Source organism: Sitophilus oryzae, unplaced genomic scaffold, assembly GCF_002938485.1.
Source record: "Sitophilus oryzae breed Bouriz unplaced genomic scaffold, Soryzae_2.0 scaffold_85_pilon_pilon, whole genome shotgun sequence".
Taxonomy (NCBI): Eukaryota; Metazoa; Arthropoda; class Insecta; order Coleoptera; family Curculionidae; genus Sitophilus; species Sitophilus oryzae.
The window spans coordinates 3892706-3920577 of record NW_022147483.1 but is presented as its reverse complement, the minus strand read 5'-3'; the positions used below and the strand labels follow the sequence as shown (position 1 = coordinate 3920577).

The following is a 27872-nucleotide window of genomic DNA, read 5'->3' as shown; positions in this document are numbered from 1 at the left end:
TTACCTAACATGCAAAACTGGCACGTAAGTCGTTACGTGTGGAGAGGGCTTTATATATTGAACCATAAAGAAGAATGTTTTGTTTTTGGATTTTTCTACCCACAATTTAATTAAAAATAGTCTCGGTCAGTATAGACCTTGTGAGTTAACGTCGCCTATAAAACATTAAGGAATATTAAATGTATGGGAGCGTCCTTTAGGTCGTGATTAAAAAATAAAGTTGGAGTAAAGTTTCTGTTGGATTTTTCACGTTGGACGTTCAAAACTTTTTCAATTAATACGGATTTTGGCTTTTTTTGGACCAGCTGAGACATTGTAATCGCTTCGAGGTTTTTTTGTCTGTTTAACTATGCTATCGATTAGCTTGTTACACTTTAAAAAATGCAATTTAGATTTAAACCGTTAAAATTGGAACTTTTAAAATAATATACAGTGTGGTCCAGCAACAGTGCGTTGGGCATCTGTATATCATATAATAAAAACTTGTTTAAGTGCATGCCTATAGTAAAGAGTTGGACCTATTTCAGGAAAATCTCTTAACTTCTAGAGGGTGTTTTATAACAGTGTGAGTAGATCGGTATATTTTTTTTTAAATGGGACACAATAACATAACATTATTGTATTTTTGGCTTCCTTTCTGATCACTTTACATAATTCTACATTATTATTAAATATGTTTTGATAGTTTCAAAGATATGTATAAATAAAATAGATATTTATGTAACAAGTTGCGAAATTGATGTGTTTTAAGCTCTTTTCGAGACGAATTTCATACAAGATTTTTTGTGAAAGCGGATAATTTGAGATTTTCATGTTATTATTATTATTTATTTTTAACATTTTTTAAAATATTCTGGTAATCGGTTTCTAAGGCATTGTTTATGCATTGTTTTAATGACAAAGTTCTGTCAGGTTCAAACGTCGCCGTATTTCCTACAAAGTTTTGTGAAAAAATGAGCGATAATGACAAGTCTTTGGATATTCAACAAGCTGCTGAAACTGCGCTATCCACGTTAGTGCCCGAGAAGTCAAAAAACTTATACGAGACCACCTACAACAACTTTGAAACCTGAGTCAAAGAAAAACATGTTGAGAATTTCACAGAAAAGGTATTGCTAGCCTATTTCCTGAAGTTATCCACTACCTTAAAGCCGTCAACTCTGTGAAGTAAATATTCGATGCTCCGCACCAAGATTTACCTGAACAGAAACGTAGATATTAGCAAATTCACAAACCTGGGTCTTGTGCAGAACAGGTCCCCACGAATTCGAGGTTTTTTTAATTTTTAATGTGGATCCCATAGTTACTGGAATAGTTTAAAAGAAAAAAATTGTTGGATGAACCACTTTTTCTACGAAAAAAAAATCCCTATTATAACCTTCATAAAGCCAGTAGTATACAAGGTTATGCACAGTGTTGCCATACTCACCCTGTGTAAAATCATTTTTTTTTAAACAAGGACTTCAGGGGTGTTTTAGAGCAGTATTCTTTCAGAAAAATGCGGATTTTGACGATTTAAAATATCAAAAAAACAAATAAAAATTAGTAAAAACCAACCAACCCCACCAAATAACCACCTAACCAATGCATTAACACCCCCCAAATAACCAGGCTGACCAATGCATTAACACCCTCCAAATAACCAAGGCTAATTTAATTGTTCCTAATGACAAAACTTCATTGATTACGCGTCGAAAAATAGTATATATTTAAAAAACGATGTACTTAAACAGCCGTTAAACGGTAGCCTACTAAAATGCCGTTAATAGATATTGTGACGTCATTCATGTCGGCGGAGAGTAATGCCTAGCCATAAGCATTTTGCAAGAGCACCTTTGGCTCCGTGGCTGAGGCTATCGCTTCGGGAGCGAATGGTCCGGGGTTCAAATCTCACGCCGACGAAGACTTTTTTATATTTTTTTTTTTTTGCTTATAGCGTGATCTTATTGCATTGGCACTCTTTTTTGTTGGATTGGTTTAGTTATTTGGCGGGTTGGTTAGCGTGGTTATTTGGAGGGTGTTAATTCATTGGTTAGTTGGTTATTTGGTTGGGTTGGTTGGTTTTTACTAATTTATATTTGTTTTTTAATTTTTTTTATCAGTGTCGAGGTTAGTTGCGTTGGTTAAGTTGGTTATTTGGTGGGGTGGATAGCGTTGGTTAGTCCTTATAAAATTCCTATATTTCATAAAGCCGTCAAGTGCGTCACATCAACGACGTCATACCTATTAACGGCATTTTAGTAAGCTACCGTTAACGGCAGTTTAAGTACAGCCTTTAAAAAAATTATATTTTCGTAGAACCTGAAAAATCCGCAAATTTTATTTCAGAAATTGCTTTAAAATAATCCACACTAACGAATAAGCTACTAGACAGCGTTCAATTTTTGTTGCACTAAAGTGCTGGTGATAGCTTACCGTTTTAAATCTCTCCACAACGTCAACTTTATTTCAGAAGAAAATCATATAAAATATGTTTATTGACAATGTCGCAAATTCTATGCGAAGGCCATAGATGACATACCGATGTTCCATTAACTGTCAATCGAAAAAGTCATAAAATTGCTGGCTTGAGATGATGTAAATAAATTCATTTTCTTAATTTTTATGCTTACAAAGAAGATTCGTTACATTTTTGTGCTTAAATTAGGTCATTCCACCTCTATAGAAGGTAATAAAGTGCTAATATGTCAAGTTTTTACTGAATCCGTGTAGAAAATTTTACATATTTACTATCCGTCGCCTGTACCTAAAAGACGTTTTTTTAAAGATAAAACACATTCCCGCTTTTTAACGATTTTTAAATAACCTCTTAGATAACGGCTTTTTAAAGATAAAACACATTCATCCAACAATTTTTTTGCTTAAAAATGTTCAATTTAAGATAATCTTGCAAAACAATCCCAAAAAAGTGTTAAATGCGTGGGGACCTATTGTGCATCAGAGCCCACAAACCTTATTGCATTTTTAAAAAGAAAACCTTCCGGATATCAGGCAAAGACATCAAAATTATTTACAAAACTGGAAATAGAACGCTTTATGAAAGAAGCCGATGACAAAGAATTCTTGTTGGCTAAAGTTGTCTTAATCGTTGGAGTCACGGGGGTGTCACTTGTATGGGAAAACAGGCAACAGTCAAATTTAAACGTGCCAGGACCAACGACAAAGAAAGCAACATCTGCCAGGCATTGGCTTTCTTTGTCACTCACATTGCTTAAATCATGATACCGCGGCCATTTTGCCAACAAAGAAGCTGGTCGGGCTGTCCTGGCAAGTGATTTAAAACAATTTTGCTTTTTTACAATATTAAATTACCATTTGGATGTATTTAATGCGATTATTCAGTTAACTGGTAAGTCAGAAATTACACACAAATACTTTATTCGTAAATACAACTAAGATGTAAACGTAGTTTTGTATTTTTAGATTTCAACTTTTGCAAAGACCCGCCGATAGAACTTGCCTGGCAGCGTACCTGTTTAACTAAACGTATTATTTCCTGATAATAATATCAAAACACGTAAGTACCTCTATAATTTATGATGACAAATGATTTTGATTATGTTTTATGTTATTTAAATACTTTCTAACCTCAAATAATAGTAAGATCCTTGTTTATATCGCACAGCCCGTTCAAAACTGTATTGTCTTCAAAAAATGTTTACAAAACAAACAATTATTACAAAAACAATGTCCTTTTAATCTGATTTATACCTCAGAAGGATGCCAGTAAAATTTTATTAAATCAACATTATATTATTTGGCCATTAATATCCAAAAAGGAGCATATTGCCTTAACTTAAATTTTCTTTTACTTCTCTTGACAATGTTCTCTATATTCTCTATTTTGAGTTAGTAAACTTTTGAACGGGATGTGCGATATATAAAATACATAATATATCCAAGGGTATGATCTGATAAAAGTATTTTTTGATGCATTTTTTGGTTGTTTATGCACGTTGGCTTGGTTTATGTTTTATTCAGTTTATATTTATTTGATATAACAGTTTTTTTTGCCTTTGGAATGGCATGCATTGAGGCTAGATAGTGTTTTATTAGATCATTAAAGGAATTTAAATTAGCATATATTTTTTGTGATATTAGTGTGTTATAATGATACAGGTAGTTGTATCATAGTGCCTTATGCATGTTATTTACCTATTATATACTTATGTATTATCAGTAAATAGATGATAACATACTACTAAAATGTCTTTTTAATAGTATGTTTATCTTTCCAATTCACTAGTTATTTGCAAAATGTATTTTGAACTAATTTAAGTCATTAATTGATCATCTTTCTTTTTCAGGTTCCGGGATATTCTTTTTCATTGTTAAAAAAATATATATATTTCAATATTATTGTAATAATATATATATATATATATATATATATATATATATATATATATATATATATATATATATATATATATATATATATATATAATAAATCGCCTCTAACAAATAAATGATATTGTTTACTATAATAATGTGTAATTTATTTACTATGAATTTTCTCTGAAAATAATAAGTCTTTAATAATATCATTGATTTGCTGTGTAAAGTTAATAGACATATTTTTTAATACATTAAATTATATTAAAGTAATAAAAAATATGTTTATTAACTTTAAACAGTAAGTCAGTGATACTTATAAATTTTTTTTTTAAATTTCCCCTCTTTTAAGCCCCGCCCCTCCAATTCCCCACAATTTAGCTAGTACTGCCAGGCGACACCAGATGGCGTCTGTTTCGATTTTTTAACATGAAGTTAGCATTTCTTTAATGTACCTATTCTCTGGTTGAAGTATTTGGAGCAGGTAGGAGGGAAGAAATCACGTTTTTGACCGTAGATGCCATTAAAGATTGTCAGTCATTTATTAGTGTGAAGATTCCGAATACAAAAACTCATTTTCCAAAAGTGTTTACGATTACTTAGGAACCAATAGATGGTATCAATTTCTTACATGTATTTCGTAAGTACGCAAAACTTCGACCACTCAATGTGACACATCAGCGATTTTTCTTGACGTATCGAATAAATCAATGCTGTACCTTGCCAGTTGGAATCAATGCAATTGGGAGTATGCCAAAAAAGATAGCGCAATTTCTTGGACTCTCCAACGCCATTGAATACACTGGTCATTTTCTCCGGCGCAGCTCGGCAACAATGCTGGCAGATTTAGGAGCTGATATAACAGTTTTAAAGCGACATGAAGGTTGGCGATCAAGCTCGGTTGCTGAAGGTTACCCTGAAAATTCAATTGAACAGAAAACCGAAATAGCAAAAAGAATCATTTGACAGAAAGATACGCCAAATAAGAAATTAAAAGCAGTTCACGTAGAAGCAGAAGCTACCAGCTTTGCCAGTACAAGAAATTTACTTCTTCCGACTCCTACAACTTGCATTTCTCTTAATAGAAACGAAAAGTTAGATGCCTTTTGTATTCACTTTAATAATTTAAATTATTGCACCTTTAAAAACATTAACCAGTCTAGCGTTCAAATCCTTTCCTCTTAGGCCTATAAAAAATAAGCATAATAAACCTTGGACCACTAAAGGTCTACGCATATCTTCTAAAAACATGCGTTCATTATCTCACTTAAAAAAATTCGCAGACAGTCTCTTCTTCCACAATTACATAAAACTATACAGAAAAATTTATCATAAGACTATAAGAGCCGCTAAGGACCTTTATTATAATAGGAGAATAGCCAATTCTGGTAATGTTGCTAAGGAAACATGGTCTATTGTGAATGAGTTGAGAAACAAAGCTTTTCTTCGTCTAGCAATATCTCTACCTCGCCTGAGAACCTTAACGATTACTTTGTAAATGTAGCGAAAAACTTAACTAATACCATATGTCCTCCTCATGATCCACTTTCTTATCTCTCTAATGATAATGTAAACTTACACAGTTTCTTTTTTTCGCCCGTAGTTCTTGAAGAGCTTCGGAGTACAATTAATACCATCAAAAATAAATCCTCTTCTGGGACCGACGGGCTAACTTTAAAAATGTTTTCGAATCTGCCAGAAAGCACTCTGAATCACCTAACAACTTTAATAAACATGTCGTTCCAAAATGGTGTTTTTCCAAAATGTCTTAAGACGGCAATAATCATTCCTCTGCACAAAGGAGGAGACAAAGATGAAGCTTCTAACTATCGCCCAATTGCACTCCTTCCAACGCTATCTAAGATCATAGAAAGGTTGGTTAAAAGAAGGCTGGTATCTTTTCTGTTTAAGTACGAAATACTTACTGAATATCAATTTGGATTTCTAAGCAACAAGTCCACAAATGACGCTATGTTTTCCCTCCTTAATAAAGTTTACTCCAGCCTAAACAACCATCATTCTACAGCAACAATTTTCTGTGATTTTTCTAAGGCGTTCGATTGTTAATCATAAGATCTTAATTAATAAACTGCAGCACTATGGGTTCAGGGGATCATCTCTCGGATAGTTTAAGTCGTATCTGAGCAACAGAAGTCAACTTGTGAGGGTGGATACCACGTTGTCTTCTAGAAAGCCAATAGAATGTGGAGTACCACAAGGCTCAGTACTAGGCCCTGTTTTGTTTCTTCTTTTTATTAACGACATTGCTAACATAAACATCAGTGGCAAAATATGTCTTTTTGCGGACGACACTAGCTTCACTTGGAGCAACAAGGACATCACGGCACTGCATAGGATTATATCAAATGACTTAATCACCATTAAATCTTGGTGCGATTCGAACCTCCTGAGTCTCAACATTTCTAAAACTAAAGCTTTGTCGTATAAAAACTCGTTGCAGCCGTTTGTACTTAACAACACCACCACTGACGTCGTAAAATCTGTAAAATTCTTAGGGCTTGTTGTGGACAATTCTCTGAAATGGGACATACATATCGAAGCTTTGTCGAAAAAATTGAGCTCTGCCTGTTTTGCATTAAGGTCTGTTTCTAAGGAGCTTAACTTGTCAGTGGCTAGAACTGTTTATTGTGCACTTTTTGAGTCGCACCTCAGGTATGCCCTTCCATTCTGGGGTACGTGTTGTGCGACGCAATTTGACCGCATTTTCAAGCTCCAGAAGAGAGCTGTTCGATATTCACTAGGAATAAACAGCAGAACTCATTGCCGGGACTTTTTTAAAGAATTAAGAATATTGACTCTTCCTTCCTTATTTATATTTGAATCCGTTTGCCTAATACGTAAACATGTATCAGCTTCTCAAGAAAGGCCATCTCACACTTATCCACTCAGGAACGCGGAGCAAGATCTTTATCTACCTACCCCACGCTCAGAGTTAGTTAAAAGTTCAATATTATACAACTCGAAAAAAATGCACAATCACCTGCGATTTGAAATCATATCCATAACATAATTTTTTTCATTTCGCAAAGCATTGAACTCTTATTTACTAGACAAGGCTTTCTACGCCGTAAATGAATTATATTTGAATTGAAAATCGAATTTGATCTTGAAAACACTGGTCTAATGTTTGCTGTTGCTATATTTACTAATGACATCGAAATTACTTTATTTAGAGGTCATTGATATTTTGCTATAAACTGGCTAAATATTTTTGAGTATTATTTTAAGTTTTTTGTTCTTTGACATTGTAAACATTTATAAATGTTTATTTTAACAATAAGACTGACAATATTATTTATATAATGTTTTGTATTATCTTTTGTTTGTTTGTTTGTGTACCTTGTTTTTTTTTACTTTGTTTGTTAGTTACAAATTGAAAAATTTTTTGACAATAAAGGCATTTATTTATTTATTTATTTAAGATTTATAATAAATAAATATTTTCAACAAGGATTTTTAAATACTGAATGATTTCACTCTGAGAGATTCACTGTTCGATATACGTCAAAAGTGAGACAATGTAAATCCGGCTTTACTTAAAGCATATTGATAAAAATCTCACCTTGCATGTTGGGGTCCCACGCTCCCCGAATCGTAGCTACTGCTCGCCGAGACAGCGAAATCACTTATCTTTCTCGATTCCATTCCCAATGGAGCGCGACATCCGGCTCCTGTAACAAGAAAACCGTTCAAAAAACATGGCGTGGGAGAAGTAATACATTTATCTCTAGTTAAATATAAAAAGAAATAACGTAGTTTTTAATAAATTGTACTGAAGCTGTGGTTGGTTCCTTGTGAAACATCGTTGAAATATTAGTATTTTAATAAAACACGCTTTTAGATGTATCAAAAAACTTTTAATAAGAGTAACTTTAACTGTACATATATGTTTCGGCTTGTTAGGTCTTTTTCAAGAGTTTTTTTAAGAACTAATCGTCTAACTACACTGTAACTATATATATATTTGCTATGGGGGTGGGTTCAGAGAGTTTACAATAGGGGTAATAAAAAATGTGTTTAGAAATCCGTGTTGGTCGTTAACATTATTTTCGTTTTTAACAGATTTTAGTATGTCTAACTGTTCAATGTAATTTAAGCGTCTACCTTTTGTTTCTCTGTGTAGTAAGTTAATTGAGTTTTCATTAATTTTGTGATTATTTACTATACAATGAGTTGCAAGACCAGAACTATGCTGGAGATTATTAATATACTTTACATGTTCTTTAATCCTTATATCTACATTTCTACCTGTTTGGCCTATGTACACGGCATCACAATCATTGCAATCCACCCTATATACACCCGACTTATTTTTGACATTAGTTTTGTCTTTATTATTTAATAAAATTTGACCTAAATTTCTTTTATTTACGTTAATAGTTTTACATCCTATTTTATTGAGATTATTTAATATTTTGTTAGTTAAATTAGGAATGTAGTTTAAAAGTCGATAATTGTTATTGTCTTTAGAATTAGCGGAATAAAATTTTTTCATTAATATTTTCTTTTGTTTTTTCTTTAGCATATTATCAATAAGGGAACACTTATATCCTTTGTTGATGGCGATTTGTTTAATAATATTTAACTCTTTTTTAAAATTCTCTGGGCTCAGTGGAAACATTACCAATCTATGAATTAAACTATGAAAGGGTGACATTTTGATTTGCCAGGATTGGTGTGATTGACTATGTATTACAGTGTCTGTGGTAGTGGGTTTTCTGTAAATATCAAATTGTAATCTATTAGACTGTTTTATAATTGTAACATCAAGAAAATTGATAGTATTAATACCTTTTTCAATAGTAAATTGTATTCTCGGGTTAATTGAATTTAATAATGTTAAAAAAATGTTTAAATTTCTCTCGGTGCCTGACCAAATACAAAAAATGTCATCTACATATCTTGCCCAATAATTTATTTTTGATATTAAACTACTTTTGTTTTTAAATAGCTTCTTTTCAAAATCTGCCATAAATATTTCTGCGAATAACGGTGAAATTGGGGAACCCATCGGTAACCCATCTTTCTGTTTAAATATTTCATTGTTATAATGAAAATAGTTTTGTTCTAAACAAGTTTCAATTATTGTTATTAAATCTGATTTTACTATTATATTAAGATTAGATTTATCAATTAGTTCATAAATAATAGAGGACAATTCATGGGTTGGGATAGAAATGAACAGGCTTTTGACATCGAAAGAAACGAGTGTTGCATTATGTGGAACTTCAATATTTTTCAAATTATCTAGCAACTCAAAAGAATTCTTTATGGCAAATTTTGATTGAAAATTGATCATGGAAGGAAGTGTTTTAGCTAGTATTTGACATAATTTATAAGAGGGAGCATTTATGTACGAGACGACTGGTCTAACTGGATTATTGTCTTTATGTAATTTTAGTAAACCATAGAGTAATGGGGGTGAAGGATTCATTATTTTGGCATAGTATTCATTGTTATTAGGGAAAATAATGTTAACGACCAACAAGGATTTCTAAACACATTTTTTATTACACCTATTATGAACTCTCTGAACCCACCCCCATAGCAAATATATATATATATAGTTACAGTGTAGTTAGACTATTAGTTCTTAAAAAACTCTTGAAAAAGGCCTAACAAGCCGAAACATATATGTAGAGTTAAAGTTACTCTTATTAAAAGTTTTTGACACATCTAAAAGCGTGTTTTATTTAAAAACGTAGTTTTTCCTCGTTTCGTCTTACCATAAAATGTATTTTTTATAAAACTAAAGATGAACAGAATATAATAACAGGAGTACAAAATATTATGCTTTAGTTAACATTAGTTAACCCTTTATAAGGCAGTACTAGGTAATTATTTTCTAGTTTGATCAAAATGACTTCAAAAATATACAGGGTGACTCTGAAATAAGTGCAAATATTTTCAGGGCTGGTAGATCTCGATAAAAAAACATATTTTTTCTTCACCATTTTCAGATAAGTCCAAAATAACCGAGTTATTTAAGTTTGAAAATTAAAAAAAAAAAATATTTTTCTTTGAAAAAATTTTGAGAGCCACCGGATTTTTTCTGTATTTGCATCCCTTTTAGTGCCGTAACCATGGAGTAAAGCCATAACTATGGTAATATCAGAGATTAAGAAATTATACCGTGGGAAAATTTGCGGTGAACAGGCAGTTCTAAAGTTTTCGAAAAATATACAGGGTAATTTAAAAGAAAATGCACGGTTTTCAACATCTTCTTTTTGCGAGAAAAAAACTCATAGACGTGTTCCTGGGGTTGAAATATACCAACCCTGAAAATATTTGCACTTATTTAAGACTCGCCCTGTATAATATAGCACAACGAGAGCATCTTCTTAAAAAAAGAATTTAGAAAATATTACAGTGAATAATATTAAACTAAATGGCTCATATATGGGTATACAAATTGTGCATAAATGGCTGAGGCTAACTATGTCGCTCTAATGTTCCCCATTACAGATATCTAAAGAGGTTAATTTGCAATCATATATGTAGTCTGGTATTATCTGTAACGTTTTGTCTTGAAACAACCGATATACCCGACTATAAAAAAGAGGTTATGAAACTCAATGTTACCTGAAATGAGGAACTTTTGGTTTTGATATGGCGTTTAAAGAATTTTTTATTAGTATTTCTGTGTTGTAACGTTTTTAGTTCGTTACATGTCTTTGATTATGATATATGATGTCTGGCGTATCATCACCGGATTCCCTATCATTCCGGCCGGATAATTTATTTGACGAATTTTTACGTTCTCTAGTCCACAACCCTGTTATCGTTTGACACAACCCTGTTATCGCTCTGTGGAGGCGCTGTCAACATCGCTTCTGTCAACTCTCTGTGCTGTCGACTGACTTTTTTTTAGCGCTCTGTAGCCTAACCTAACCATCCCGGCTTTTAGAAATGGTGATTAGCAACAGGGTAGAGTTTTGGATGTCCCAACTTGTATTTGTATTTTGCTGGCACGTTGGCGTCTCTTTTCTTTTGTCCTCCAGAATGTTACATGGAAGAAAGGACAGTTTCTTGGTTTATTATTGAGCCCTCGGAAGTAATTCGAGGTAGGGTCCAAGGTACGGACTATTTACAAGGTACGGGCTAGTAGGTCCTAGTAGTATCCAAGGTACGGGTAGTGTTCCCCTGTACCGTTATCTTGTGGACGGACTGTGTCCAAGGTTATGGTCCAAGTTACGGACATTGTCCAAGGTCCTAGTAGTGTTCCAAGGTACGAGTAGTGTCCCCATATTGTCACAGTATGGATACAGCGTAAGCCCCATGCTGCTTCGCTCCCATTTCTAAGCCTAGTCAGTAGCTACGGCTGTAGTGATTCATGGTGTCCTCATTCTGGCCCCTTTTGTTGTTTTGGCCAACAGGATCGCCGACAGACAGTACAGAGATGCGAGACCACCTCACGCTGCTACTGTTTGAAGCAAGGTTACATAAAGAACAGCTAAGTGTAGATTTAAGTTCTAGTTTTACATTTAACATCTAAAACATTTTCAGTCTTAAACAATAATGTACATCTTAAGTAATATCGTACAGACTATGTTTAGTGGTTAGATTGTTAAGAACATTCATGTCGATTTAATATTTAAAATATGATTTAGATCTTAGGTTTCATTACATTACTTCTTGTAATGGTATTATTTTCATAGATATTTAGTACAACTCTTAACACCACTTTCGTTGACATATAACCACTATAATAATTATTAAAATTGTACAATGCTATTTACCATCACAGTCCATCTTGAATAAATATAGTCATTAGTTTTAAGTAATAAACAACTGTGTTTTCTTTCTCTGTACATGCCTGGCGCCCAATATCTGTATTTTTTTTGTTTATTGTTATTAATTAGTTCTTTCTAGTGAAATACCTTATCCACGACTGCTCTCCGATGAAAAGCTGCCGTTCGCAGAGGTAGTTGTTTAAAAAAACGCTACAGTGTGTCTTGCCATACAATTTTAGAAATTCAGAAAAGTAAGGAATATAAAAATATAACGATAATTGTATTTTGGAAACCTAGATAACAGTAACTAAAAACAATTAATTTTTTAACGGTTATATACCGGGTGAAAATAAAACCTTGTACAAACCGTCATTTTATTGCTTTATAACAAAATTTGAACCATATTGGTTCAAGTATAGTTTGTTAAACCTTTAAAAAAGATTAAGAAATGAGCATAATGCTATCAATTTTCGACAGTTTTGTTTGACATTTAAATTGACACACATGAATTTGATTTGAAATTTTACGGATTTGTTGGTTTTTTAAGAACTACAAACACAAATTAACGAATTAAATACAGCCAGCAATAAAGTAGGTCTCACAATGAAGTTAGCAAAAACTAAAGTAATATACAAAGAACTAGTAGACAGAATAATAGCACAACACTGGAAATAATAGAAGAATATATACAGGGTTGTTCACCAAATACGACACGGAGTATGGTAGCTAAACGATTAGGTTTCTGCAAATTGTAAGTTTTGGGTTCGTTGAAGGACTATTAGAGGTACAATTTAAAATTATTTTTACAAGATACAGAGTGTCCCAAATAAATAAAAAATATCAATATCTAAATGTCTTTTTTTAAATGGAACACCCTGTATATTATCACATTTTTAATTTCTACGATTAAAATAAAGGTAAATTTGATTAATGTTTGTCACACTTAAACCTTACCGTTTTTGAAATATTTTCTATTTTGTGAAATTGCAGTAAAATTTTTAAGGCTTCATTTCTCCAAGGGTATCAAAGTTTTCGATATTAAATTTTTACTGAAGTTTATTTATTGGTCAATTGTTGTGTTGCAATAATAAAAATAATACTACCTCATACAGAGTGTCTAAAAATTTAATTTAAATAATTTCTAGCTTTAAACGGCAATAATGTGTTTAATTTAAATAGAACACCCTGTATATTTTATGAGAATCCGATGCACAATTTAATGATCTATCAAATTGTATTATACCACTTTTTACTTATCTCTTCAAGTTTTCGTAGAAAATGCATTTTCTTATAATTTAGACCTCATTTATCAATATACCTATGGAATATTGACATTTTAGATTATTTTTAAAGAGTACAGATACAAATATTGTCGATATAGTTAAAAAACTGTTTAAATATTTGTTAAAGAGAACCTAATTAATATGATTCTAGTATTCAAACTGCATTAATTGACTGTTTGCGTTGAATAATAAGACTACTTAATAATACTTGCACCAAATACTAAAAAACTGAATTTTGTATGAGAGTGTGGTAAAAAGTAATACCTTAAAAAATTTATTTCATTTTTGACCAATGCTTATTTATAACAACAGAGACGTTCTTTTTCATAACTTATTATTATATTGATTTTTGATTCAAATCCACATTTATTTAGAATAATTTATGAACTCAAACTCAATTAAGTATCTAATTAATTGTTAATATTTGGGCGGAAATCATGGTGGTATATTTAACTAATATATCAATTATTGTGATTTTCTTGGGTATAGGTTTCTTTATTAAAAATTAAATGATTTATGGTTTTTGAATGGAAATGAAGTTTTTAAATCATTTATTTGCCGAAGTTTCGATTTTTTATGCAAATCTTTCTCAAGACATCTAAAATATTTTATGATATAAAATAATTTATCAATATTCATGGGTATATTGATAACTGAGGTCTAAATTATAAGGAAATGCATTTTCTACGAAAACCTGAAGGGATAGATAAAAATGGTATATCAAATTATTTTGATAGACAATTAAATTGTGCATCTGATTCTCCTAAAATATACAGGGTGTTCCATTTAAATTAAACAAGTTATTGCCGTTTAAAATTAGAAATTATTTAAAATAAATTTTTAGACACTCTGTATAAGGAAGTATTATTTTTTGCAACACAATAACTGATCAATAAATAACCTTCAGTAAATATTTAGTAATAAAAATTTTGATGCCTTTGAAGAAATAAAGCCTTAAAAATTTTACTGCAATTTCACAAAATTGAAAATATTTCGAAGACGGTAAAATTAAAGTGCGATAAACCTTAATCAAATTTACCTTTATTTTAATCGTAGAAACTAAAAATGCAATAATATACTGGATGTTCGTATCGGCTGATTACGGTTCTCAAAATTAGTTAAATTTACATATAACATTAATAAGTTAATAAACTCGGTTATTTTCAAAATGTTAAATTTTATACACACACACCCTGTATAGAACTGCTATGACGGATATTATGTTTATATTCTATCTCTATCATCGCAGTAATCTTGTTTGACAACCTGATATCACGTCCGGAGACGTCGAAATACGAAACCAAACGCCCGGTTACCGACTGAAAATAATGTTGATAAATCCCTTTTAAATTTGCTTTTCGATATATAACTCTCGGTCGTATCGCAATGTCGCCAGCCAATATCAAAACCGACTCGTAAAGATTTCGTCCTGCTTCCGATACTTTTCCAGAACAAATCCGGCAACAGATAAAGCTAAGATGTCATTGTTTGTTCTCCACCTTATTTTTCCTTCTCTTTCTGTGGCGCTCAGCTCTGTCAAAATCCATTAAACCTGTTTTTCTACCGTTTTCAATTTCCTCAGTTGACGTTCTTTAATTTGCAGTAAAACGCTTTTTATCGATAGCTGGATATCGATATGAGAGGCGCGATAAAATGGAGTAATATCGAAAAGCTAATACCGGACAGAAAGTTACTTTTAATACAAAATATACTAGAGATGCGTCTAATAATATCGATATTGTGTATCGATCTCGAACGGTAGTCTCACAGCTATTACTTAACACCTATTATCTCTGTTCGTTGTCTGACTTCCCTCTCCCTAATTGGTGTATAAATATTTAAAAAATCAATAATTTATGTATACGGAGTATCTTAAAATTATGTCTTTATTTTCGAGAAAATTTAGTCCAAACATACGGAATATTTTGTTGATGTTTGACCATCAAAATATTAAAAATAAAGAAGTTGTCAAAAACTGTGCTACAATACGGATATAGTATAATCCTTTATCATTAATTTATTTCTTCATTTCTGTAAAAATACCTAGCCAGTTTTACATAAAACGTTAAATGCCGAACGCTTATTTTGCTCCTTTTTTGGATTAGTGAAATGGATTCTTAAGGAAATCTTCGATTATATAAGACCTCTAATACTATTTTCTTCACACACTGTGAAACAATCTAAAAAGAATCAGAAAAAAAAGAGACATAAAGGAAAAACTAACTAAGCAAAATTTCCGCCACGTATGTCACCATCTCTAAACCGAATAAAAAAAGTCAGAGGTAAAGGAAGGGCCTAAAGCGGGCCCATAAAATATTTAAAGCCATCCCTGGCACCGAACGACGACTCAGTCTTCTCCGGGGCCCACCGCTTCGAATGAATATTTTTATAGGGCTCCATTTCGGCATGTCTGAACGGATATAAAATAGGGTTTTTTATTGTTTGCCGATGCCTGGGTCGTTGCCCAGGTGCCGGAATGGAGAGAAAAATAAAACAGACTGAATTTTACTTTAAAATTACAAAACGGAAAAAATTGGGATCGCATTGTAGGGGTTCGGTAGCAATATAACAGCAAGTAGTCAATAGAATACTGAAAAAAACTCTTTTTTTCCATAGCAACTCTTAAAATTGCCTTATATCCATCAACAATAGTAGATAAAATAATACTTTAACCGTAAGGGTAGATTAAATGATACTTTAACAGCGAGTATAGGTTAAAAACTTAATTTCTTCTCGCACGTTTTTTAATTGCTTCCATTTTTGAAAATTTTTGTATTCCTTTTCATAAGTTATTCGGGATTTAAATGGAAGTAGTTTGGATATGGCGTTTGTCGCCTCAGCCTGAATATCTGTTGGTAATTTACTTATTTCATTTTGAGTCATTTTTGGCTCCAATTCAATCAGCAATCGACACGAAAGAGAATTAAAAAATATTCACTCAAAACTGACAACTAAAGAGACAGCTTAATTTATTTGTTAAATTACAGAGAAACCAACGCCAACACAGCAGAATATTTTTTCTACTGGTAATAAATTCCTTGAAATAATAATTTCTGAATATTTTTTAAAACGTAACTCACTATGGAAAAACTATCGGTATCGGTGAGAACCAGCCCCTGGACAGCCCACCTGATGAAGGGTAGGCCCAGAAACCGGTTGTGGGAGTGGAGCTTGGTTCCCCCCTTTACAACAAGCATAACAATTTTCTTTTTACTTTTTTTTTTAATTTTTTCTCTACTTTCGATTTTTCGAAATTAGAAAAAATACACAGCTAAAGGCAAGAAAATATTATTTATTAAAAATAACTATTATACTATAGTTTCTTGTATAACTTGATAAATATAGACGAAATAAAAAAATGCAGTAACGATATTTTTATGTAGATACTATCTGACCCGGCAAACGTTGTTTTGCCATATAAATATTTTTTATGAGACAACAGTTATTTTCATTCACGGGGTTGAAAATTTGAATTACTAATATTGCTATTAAAAAATAGGGGTTGATGGTAGAATGTTTTAATGCCACATCATAAAAAAATAAAAATAAAAAATGTTGTCCAAGAAATTTAAAAAAAGTTGAGGTGAACTATCCTTATCAATTAACGGTAAAAAGACTATATTACCACAGTATTACACTGTCAAATTCTTTATCAAATATCTTTTATAAACTACACTCACCGGCAGGAAAAATGGGCACCTTAAAATTTTCATGTATTTTAAAGTTTTATACAGGGTCGCTGTTATGTATGGAAACGGTGGAGTATTAGGTAAAATATAGGAGGTACCGCAAAAAGTTAAGTAGAAAAGTTGTAGGATTTTTAAATATCTATTAGCGAGTAATAAATTTAATTATACAGGGTCGGTCATAAAGTAGTAGCACATAAAAGTTTCATTTTCTTAAATAGAACCCCCTATATATTATTGCATATTTCAATTCTTCCTTCAATTCTAAGCAAAAATTGAAATACACACAATGTACCACAAACTAACCGTTTCCGAGTTATTGACTTTTGAAAATATCACTTAAAATCATTTGATTTAAATAATTTCGATATGTTCAGTTTCATTTAACGATGCCATTCTGCCGAAACTGGGATACTGTTGTGATGGGGTTTTAAATGCCTATTTCTCTCTCTCTCTGTCTTTATTCCTACAAAAGGAATGTAGTGGTCAGGTAATGTGTGAGGTTTGTCTCCATAATTCCCTGTCTTGTGCTTCATGTACAAGCGTGTGCCGTGGCTTGTGGGTGATTTTTGATAGCTGGTCTATCCATCGGGAGGGCGAGCGGCCTCTTGGTCTTCTTCCCGGAACCTTGCCCTGTATAATGAGTTTTTCCATACAGTCAGTATCCCTCCTCATAACGCGACCGAAACATTTAAGTATACGTGACTGTATAGAAGTTGAGAGGCGTTCTGTGATGTTCAGTTCTTGGATTATGGATTCATTGTTTCGCCGGGCAGTCCAGGGAATTCTGAGCATTCGTCGCCAACAGTACATCTCAGTTGCGTCAATTTTTTTCATTTCTGACTGTCTCATCGTCCAGGACTCGGAGCCATACATTAATATAGGAAATATTAGGCAGTGAACAAGCCTTTTTTTTAAGTGTTTAGATATGTTTTTGTCTCGCCATATTTTTGAGAGTTTTCGCACTGCCACTCTTGTCATTTCACATCTTCTTCTTATTTCCCCTTCTAACGATCCCGTGTTGTTTATAAGTGACCCAAGATATACAGTGTGACCCACTCAAGACCGGGCACCCTCCATAAAATCTGTGTTTATAGTCCGATTTTGATGATTTTTTTTCAAATATAAAGTTTCAAAAAATGTACTTTAGGGCTCAATGTCATGTTATTTCACAAAAAACAAGGCCTACTTAATAAAGTTTTTGTGGTGAAAAATTTGCAAAATCATATTAGCGATTTGTTTTTTCAAAAAATTTGAGTACACCCCTACATTCGGCATCCCCCAAAACAGTTCTGTACCAAATTTCGTTTAAAAATATTAATTATTAATAATTCTGCAGTTAAATTAAATAATTCCCTATTTTTGCCAATTTAACGATGAGTTATCATGTAACCCTTGAAAAAAACAATCCACAACAATGGGTTTTAATAGCTGTCAATTCTTGCAGCCTAGAATTGAATATTAATTTAATAGCACGCAGAAAAGTGTTGTATCAAGAAATATTATTTGCATTATGGAACAATTAAATATTAGGGATAAAATTGAAATTATTCGTTTAGTGGGTGATAACTATCTTCAAGCAGAAGAAGCTGCCAGAGAATTTAACAACAGACATCCCGACAGACCTGCAGTAAGTAGAAGCACGGTTCAACGAATAAATAGAGTTTTTAATGAAACTGGTTGTGTGTCAAAATACTTACTAAAAACAGAAGGCCGGAACATCGAATAAATAGGCGGAATGAGGAAATATTAGAATATTTTCGTAACAATCCTCGTGCAAGCATTAGAGGCGCCAGTGTTGATTTGGATATACCAAGGGAAAATATTAGGAGATGTTTGCGAACTAATAAAGTTAAACCCTTTAAACCAAAGATTTTACACGCTTTGGAAAACGGAGATGATGTTAGACGATTAGAATTCTGCTTATGGGCTCAAGCAGAGTATTTAAATAATAGAAATTTCTTAAAAGAAATTTTATTTAGTGATGAGGCAACATTTAGTACAAACGGAGTAGTATCCTCTCAAAATTCGCGATTCTGGGCAGTCGAAAACCCTGAATGGGTGATCAATACAAGAAGACAGTATTCTCAGAAATTAAATGTGTGGTGTGGCATACTTGATGATAGAATCATTGGTCCATATTTTTTTGAGAGAAATTTGAATAGTCCAACGTTTTTGAATTTTCTGATTAATGACTTTTGGGATGCAATACATAATTTACCATGCCAAACCCGTTTGAATTTAAAATTTCAATTGGACGGATCACCTGTGCATAACGCGGCAGTTGTCGGGGAATGGTTAAATGAAAATTTTGAAAATAAGTGGATAGAGGTCGAAATAGCCCGCTAATTGAGTGGCCACCGAGATCCCCGGACCTAACACCCCTTGATTTCTTTCTTTGGGGTTTCTTAAAGCAACAAGTTTACAAGTCTAGACCTCAATCTGTAGATGAATTACGTATTAGAATTACAGAGGCTTCTGCAAATATTACACCACAGCAGCTTAGGAATGTAACTGTTAATCTAAGAAAAAGATGCGACAAATGTATTGAACTGAATGGAGGGCTGGTAGAAGCAACTAGAATTATTTGAATATGTTTAACTTATTATTCGGTTATTGTGTTGCTTGTAGTATTTTTAACATTGTTTGTAATAAAACTCGTTGTCGTGGATTGTTTTTTTCAAGGGTTACGTGATAACTCATCGTTAAATTGGCAAAAATAGGGAATTATTTAATTTAACTGCAGAATTATTAATAATTAATATTTTTAAACGAAATTTGGTACAGAACTGTTTTGGGGGATGCCGAATGTAGGGGTGTACTCAAATTTTTTGAAAAAAAAATCGCTAATATGATTTTGCAAATTTTTCACCACAAAAACTTTATTAAGTAGGCCTTGTTTTTTGTGAAATAACATGACATTGAGCCCTAAAGTACATTTTTTGAAACTTTATATTTGAAAAAAAAATCATCAAAATCGGACCATAAACACAGATTTTATGGAGGGTGCCCGGTCTTGAGTGGGTCACACTGTATATATATTGAATAACTGAGGAGATAGTATGCACCCCTGCCTAACACCACAAATGCCTATTAGCTACTAGTAAATTTAAGTATACAGGGTCGCTCATAAAGTTGTGGCACATCAAACTTTATTTATTTTAAATCAAACCCCCTATATATTATTGCATATTTCAAATCTTCCTTCAATTTTAAGCAATAATCGTCATTCACAATGTACATAAATTGAAGAATTGAGATGTTAAACGAAAATTTTGTAATTTCCAGACTTGATATAATCTCATTTTATACATCTATAAACGCTAACTTGAGAACTAATGTCAAATACCTATTATTAACTAACACAGATGCTATCACTCTTTCTTATAAAAACCCACAACGTCCACGCACAGATTTTCCACAAAAAAAACACATGAAACTTATAAATGTAAACAAAAGAAAAACTTCAAAACCTGAACTTGTAAACAAACAACTGCGGTGTTGTCAAATCGAATTCTGAAAGACGAAAACTTGTAACTGCCAAACGAATTAAGGGACAACAGAAAGGAAAAAAGAACAGGAAAAACGAATTATTCTTCAGCTGGATAAAGTAACTAAAAGCGGACTTGGAAAGTCCACTATACAACGGTTATCCTCCCCGACAATAACGAGTATTATGTTGTCTTAGTTGGGGGTCAACAAATTGCCTTACAAAAAGCTTAGTAGGGTCCAAGGGCGGTAATCCGGAGCATAGCTGTAAAAGGAAGGGTATTTTCTGAATGAGCCCTAAGATAAATTTTATATGTCCGAGAATTTCGATAAGTTTTAGGTCAAAAGATAGACTTTAGGAAGATTTTCCTATAAGTGCACGTAGGAAAGGAAACATTTTGAGCATTTGATTTTCACTTAACTAATTTTTATCACATAATTATAAGTTTATATCTAGTTTCAACTCTGTAATAATTAAAATATGTTTTAAACGTGTATCTTTTTATTACCTTTGAGTATTTTATTCCACATCCTTTAATTTTTGTTAAATTAACCAAAAGTATATCACAGCCATCCAGATATTATCATATAATAAAGATTTACTGACGCAAAATCATATAAATGAAAATATCTAGGAAAATCTTTGTCTTTCGGGGGAGGGAACCATAATAGTATTTTGAAGATATTTGAATTCTCCTTTGAATACCATAATAATATACAGGGTGTTTCATTTAAAATAAAGGAGTAACTTTCTTTTATAATTGGCCAATGTTCAATATTAATTTTGTCTCACCCTGTATAACTTTTAGGGTCAAATTTTAATTCGGTTTAGCATACGATGGTTATTGTAATTAAATATCAGGCTATACGGGGTAAATTACAATTTAGGTAGCTGTTACTAAAATTTAAAATTGATTCTATATTTTCATTTATTATTATATTTATATAATAATTACTTCTATATTATTATATTTATATAATAATATATATATTTTTACTTATATTTTTTCCTAGAATCCGAAAATCGATTAATATATAGGGTGTTTCATTACCAAAAACCCGACTTTGATGCGTAACTTTTTTGGTGGCACCTTGGTAGAACTCTATATCATCTATTCTATACTAATATATAAAATTCTTAACTGACTGACATACTGTTTAATCACGATCCTGCTCAAACCACTCAACGTAAGAAGCTCAATTTTGGAATACAGGTTGATTCTAGGGTGTGGAGGTTCGATAAGAAGGATTTTCGAAATTCAGTTCCAAGAGAATTGAAACCACCCCTCAAAATATTAAATATTTGTAGTTAAAAAGAAACGGTCAAGTTAAACACGTATATTTTATTTTGTTTTTACATATTTTAAGATTTTTTTTTTTCAAAAATGTATGCAGGGTGTTCCGAAGAAATCTGGTCATTGATTAATCACGATCCTGCTTAAAGCGCTTGACACTTAAAAGCTGATTGACTTTAGGGTGTAGAGGTTCGATAAGAGGGATTTCGAAACTCGAATTCTAAGGGGTGAAACTATCCCTCAAATATTGAAATACTTTTATTTAAAACCGGTGAGTTTTTCGGAAAAACTCTTAAACACGTATATTTGTTTTGTTGACAAATAAATAATAAAAATAAATTTATACAGGGTGTTTCATAAAATATGACCATTAGTAATCACGATTCTGCTTAAACTGCTTGATGTTTAAAGAAGAAAGCTGATTTTTAACCAAACGGATAGACCGTGGGGTGTAGAGTTCGATAAGGAGGGGTCTCCCGAATCTCAAATTCCAAGAGGGTGAAAACGCCCCTCAAATATTACAATATTTGTTATTTAAAGCAGTTAGTCTTTCGGGAAAACTACTTGGACAAAGCATAATTTATTTGTTTTATATTTTGAAATTTTTTAAAAATCATACAGGATGTTCCATAAAGTTGGGTAATTTCTTAACCACGATTCTGCTTAAACTGCTTGACAGTTATTGTTTTTCGCAAACAGTTTTTGAAAGTCAAATTCCAACGAGATGAAACTAGAAACTACCCCTCAAATATTACCAAGTTATATTATAATAATGTGTTCTTTTTTTTATAAATTGGATTAGGATCGAAAGAAATCAACAGAAGTCCTTCAGTTTTTTCAAGATTTGTCAGAGCGTTTTTAAAATTTATTTTAAACACGTATATTTTATTTTTGTTTTTTACATATTTTAAGATTTCAAAAATGTATACAGGGTGTTCCGAAAAATCTGGTCATTGATTAATCACGATCCTGCTTAAAGCGCTTGACATAAAAAGCTGATTGACTTTAGGGTGTAGAGGTTCGATAAGAAGGGATTTTTCGAAACTCGAATTCTAAGGGGGTGAAACTATCCCTCAAATATTGAAATACTTTTTATTTAAAAACCGGTGAGTTTTTCGGAAAAACTCTTAAACACGTATATTTTGTTTTGTTGACCAAATAAATAATAAAAATAAATTTATACAGGGTGTTTCATAAAATATGACCATTGAATAATCACGATTCTGCTTAAACTGCTTGATGTTTAAAGCTGATTTTTGGCAAACGGATAGACCGTGGGGTGTAGAGGTTCGATAAGGAGAGGTTTCTCGAATCTCAAATTCAAGAGGTGAAAACGCCCCTCAAATATTACAGTATGTTGTTATTTAAAAAACCAGTTAGTCTTTCGAAACAACTTGGACAAGCATAATTTATTTGTTTTTTACATATTTTTGAAATTTTTTAAAAATCATACAGGATGTTCCATAAAAGTTGGGTAATTTCTTAACCACGATTCTGCTTAAACTGCTTGACGTAAAAAGCTTATTTTTCGCAAACGGATTTTTTGAAAGTCAAATTCCAACGAGACGAAACTACCCCTCAAATATTACCAAGTTATATTATAATAATGTGTTCTTTTTTTATAAATTGGATTAGGATCGAAAGAAATCAACAGAAGTCCTTTGTTTTTAAATTTGTCGACGTTTTGCAAAATTTATTTTAAACACGTATATTTTATTTTGTTTTTTACATATTTTAAGATTTTTCAAAAATGTATACAGGGTGTTCCGAAAAATCTGGTCATTGATTAATCACGATCCTGCTTAAAGCGCTTGACATAAAAAGCTGATTGACTTTAGGGTGTAGAGGTTCGATAAGAAGGGATTTTTCGAATCTCGAATTCTAAGGGGGTGAAACTATCCCTCAAATATTAAAATACTTTTATTTAAATACCGGTGAGTTTTTCGGAAAAACTCTTAAACACGTATATTTTATTTTGTTGTTTTACATATTTTAAGGATTTATATAAATTTATACAGGGTGTTTCATAAAATATGACCATTGAGTAATCACGATTCTGCTTAAACTGCTTGATGTTTAAAGCTGATTTTTGGTAAATGGATTGACTGTGGGGTGTAGAGGTTCGACAAGGAGGGGTTTCTCGAATCTCAAATTCCAAGAGGGTGAAAACGCCCCTAAAATATTACAATATTTGTTATTTAAAAAACGGTTAGTCTTTCGGGAAAACGCTTGGACAAGCATAATTTATTTGTTTTTTTTACATATTTTGAAATTTTTTAAAAAATCATACAGGATGTTCCATAAAGTTGGGTAATTTCTTAACCACGATTCTGCTTAAACTGCTTGACGTAAAAAGCTTATTTTTCGCAAACGGATTTTTTGAAAGTCAAATTCCAACGAGATGAAACTACCCCTCAAATATTACCAAGTTATATAATAATATCGCCATATTGTTTTTTCTCATGCTGACATAAATGTGAGAAAATTTTATCCAGTTTTTATGTTAATGGAAATGCTTGCTTTGCTTTATCATCACCATTACAAATGATTAATTCGACGCGAACGAAGTCGCTGGTACACAAACAAACAAACAACGCTTTATTGTGCAAAAAGCCAAAACAGCTTCATCGACAAAGCACTCACAAACAACAAAATCACAAAAAAATACAAACAACAAGAAATACACAATACAAATAATACAATTTAAAAAAATTTAAGTCTTTAAAATTACAAAAAGAATATACATGGACAATTTTAGAACAGTACGCAGTAAATAGATATAATTTTAAAGTTATAAAATATTAAATACTTGACCTTTGACCAGTGTGTGAGATGATCAAAATTTTAAAATTCAAAATTGTTCATAATTAAACATCAACAAAAAAGTCGTTTACCGCATATAGGGCTCTCTCCAGTAGGTATGATTTTAGAGCTTTGCGAATGGGGTATGATTTTAGAGCGACACGCTAGTATTTTTATAAAATGCTTTCAGTAGACCTACATATGCTCCCAAAATTTCATTTCGATATAAACTACCATTCTTTTTGGAGCCTCTGCGTCATATGAAAGGCGCCACCTATATGTAACCTGTACGTCAATAGTTTATAACTGGTATTTAGCCTCTACTTGTTGGAAAACTCCAACATCGAGTGATTTTTTTCTTTCAACATGCAAACCCGAAAAAAAACTTTATAATTAATTCGAGTAATGAATTATTTCCTGTCCACTTTTTAAACTGTATAATCAGAAAAATGTTATCTTGCCATCGCCAGTTATTAATAAACTCAGGCACACCGCAGCCGTCTAGACGGCTGCTTTTCAAACTCAAAAATAGGGGAGGAAAGTTTTAATCGAGACCGGATCGCTCTTTTTTTTTGTTTTAGGGGAAGCAAAAATCGCGAAAGAATATGCGTGATGCGAAATCCACTCGAGACAGTACTGAATAGGGCTGTAAAATACAGAAAAAATGTATATATCACGCGATACGGGGAGCGTGGTAAGCCTAATCCCCCCTATTTTTTGAATCGCGTGATAAGGGTAAAATATAAATATAGAAAAGAGTGAAAACATGGGGGGAAATAGTGTGTGGCTCAATGCGGTGGATTTTTTGAACGTGTTTTTTTAGTATTTGATAGAGGGAATTTACCTATACCGTACAGTACTAAATAGTACTTATTCTGCAAAGTTTAATCACATTTCGTCACAATTAGGGAACAGTTACTTATCTACGTTTTGTTCATTTTTTTTTCAGGCAAAAGAAGGGCCTGGTAACGTAACAACGACGTCACCTAGAACACATTTTCCTTACCCCCGGTGTTTTCAGGTATAGATAGCGCGTTATAATCCGCCAGATATATTTTATTTGATGGATAGCAGAAAAAAGTGTATCTGCACCTATAGATACCAATATTTATTAGATAAAATAACCTTATCCGTCAGATATCCTATTTGGGACCTGAACTGCCAAATATCGCTTTATTTGTCGGATAAAAATTTGACACATGAGGAGATTTTGATGTAATTTAATAAAATTACTTAACATAACATAAGACATTATTACTATTGTAGATTTCGTTTATTTCAATAAATTCGATTTTAGATTATTTCGAAAAGACTTACCTATTCTGAGTATGTAGACTATAACCATTTTAGAGCGTATGAGGTATAAAGTATAAACAGTAATAAACACATTGAAATGGTGCAAAAAACTATTGTTGCTGGTGCCGGAGTTTATAAGGAGTGTTACAAAATAAAAGGAGCCTCTGTTAGAGCATCAGAACGAAGAGAATGCATTAAGTCAGGATAATTAGTGATGAAATATGTACAATTACCGAGTAAAAATATAACTCAAGGGCAATTTATAAATGATTAAATGATTTTACTTAAATCCCTTCAATTAAAAACCATTACGTACTTAATAAAGCTCTAAAGTAGGTAAAAAATAAATAAAACTTTTTAAATCAAACTATTTATTTCATTTTTAATTCTCATATCTTAATTCATTAATTTTACAACAGGAACCTTAGAAAACCTGTTATTCAATTCACATTTGCTTTTATTTCTTTTGTGTTACAATTTTAATTTAATTTCTTGCAGTATGTACCTTATACTTTATACATCTCTTCTTCATGCTGTTTTTTAAGTAACTCTCTAGCTAAACCTTTTTAAAACACCTCCTTTGAATACCAGGTAGTTCAATTTTTTTACTGTTAAAAGGTTTATTAATATCAACTTTGTTTACACAATATTTTTCCTTTATTTTTTCCTGGTTTTTTTGAAGTTCCATCACTTTGAGTTCTTAAAAATAAAAGTAATATGACAAAATTGTTTTATATTTATTTTTTTTATTAAAACATTTGTACATATGTGTTAATGTAACAATTATTATAGGTGCTCTTAATTTATTATTAATCAAGACAAAAGTATATATAAAATGCTAATGTTTATCTGTGTCGTCTCTACTGAAGTAACGACTTGCTCTAGAAAGTTGCTTTTTACTAAAAGATAGCTAATTGGCTCTTCTGTCGTCGCCGGATTTTTTGTTTTTCATTTAATTAAAAAAAATAATAAGTATTTTTTTCCTCAAGTCGCTGTCGTGGCGGATGCGCCAGGCTTCAACTAGTACACCAATAAATGAGGAGATAAAACCGCAGTACTGGTCTTTGGGGTTATATACTTATTCTCAATCTTGCTTTTCTAAAGAAAAATAATATAAGTACATTTATCAATTTTATAAAATAAAAACTCACCTTAATTACTGTCATCAATGCTATCCTACCTATTTCTTTATTATGAGAAGCCCTACAACAATACATATTTGTTGTTACTAACAGCCTTATGCTATTTTTTTACCAGATTGTGGTTTTAGGATTTATCTATAAATCTCGATCTGCTCGCACTTCACCAGTTTCTTCCATATTTTCTATTATCAATTTATTGTACTAAAATGTTAATATAATAAATATAACAGTAATAACATATAATTAAATTATAAATTAAGTACTTACACATACTTTTTTTCTTGTTTTAATTTCTTATAAATGGCATTCCATCAACAGATCTATTTCACAACTGCTGTTGAAACTGATTCCCTTTTTCCATAAAGGTAAAATTAATTAACGTATACCATAATAGAACTGGTCAGAGTTGAACAAAAAATATATTTTTAATCTAACGATTTGAAATTCCCAGTTTTTGTCTCTGTCTGTTGCATAGACTTTTCATATATATTATATTGGCAACACTTTCTCTACGAAGTGTCTAACGGTCCGTCTAGGCGACCCGAAGATACCCAAATGTTATATCCTATAGATAGCAGGCTCTAGATTGTTTATCTTTTAGATAGTTATTTGTTAGATAAAAGCTTTTTATCTATAACTGAAAACACCGAGCCTTAAAGAAATAAAATGCTCACTGGGTGGTTTATGATTGGAATGACAAAACACCTTGTAGTTTATTTAGTATAAGCTCAGCAAGACGTTCAGTAATATCTAAGATCTTTTAAAAGTAGTAGCGATACTTGCATAAATA

The 27872-nt window shown here is 31.8% G+C and overlaps 1 protein-coding gene across 1 annotated transcript in view; it reads right to left on the bottom strand.

The window, feature by feature from the left end:
- The window catches only part of LOC115890197 (epithelial discoidin domain-containing receptor 1-like), a 189530-nt gene that overhangs the window by 133567 nt on the left and 28091 nt on the right, over positions 1–27872 (bottom strand). The window contains exon 2 of the mRNA XM_030910358.1: positions 7919–8027. Within this exon, the coding sequence (XP_030766218.1) occupies positions 7919–8027 (109 nt within the window). The remainder of the gene's footprint in view (positions 1–7918; positions 8028–27872) is intronic.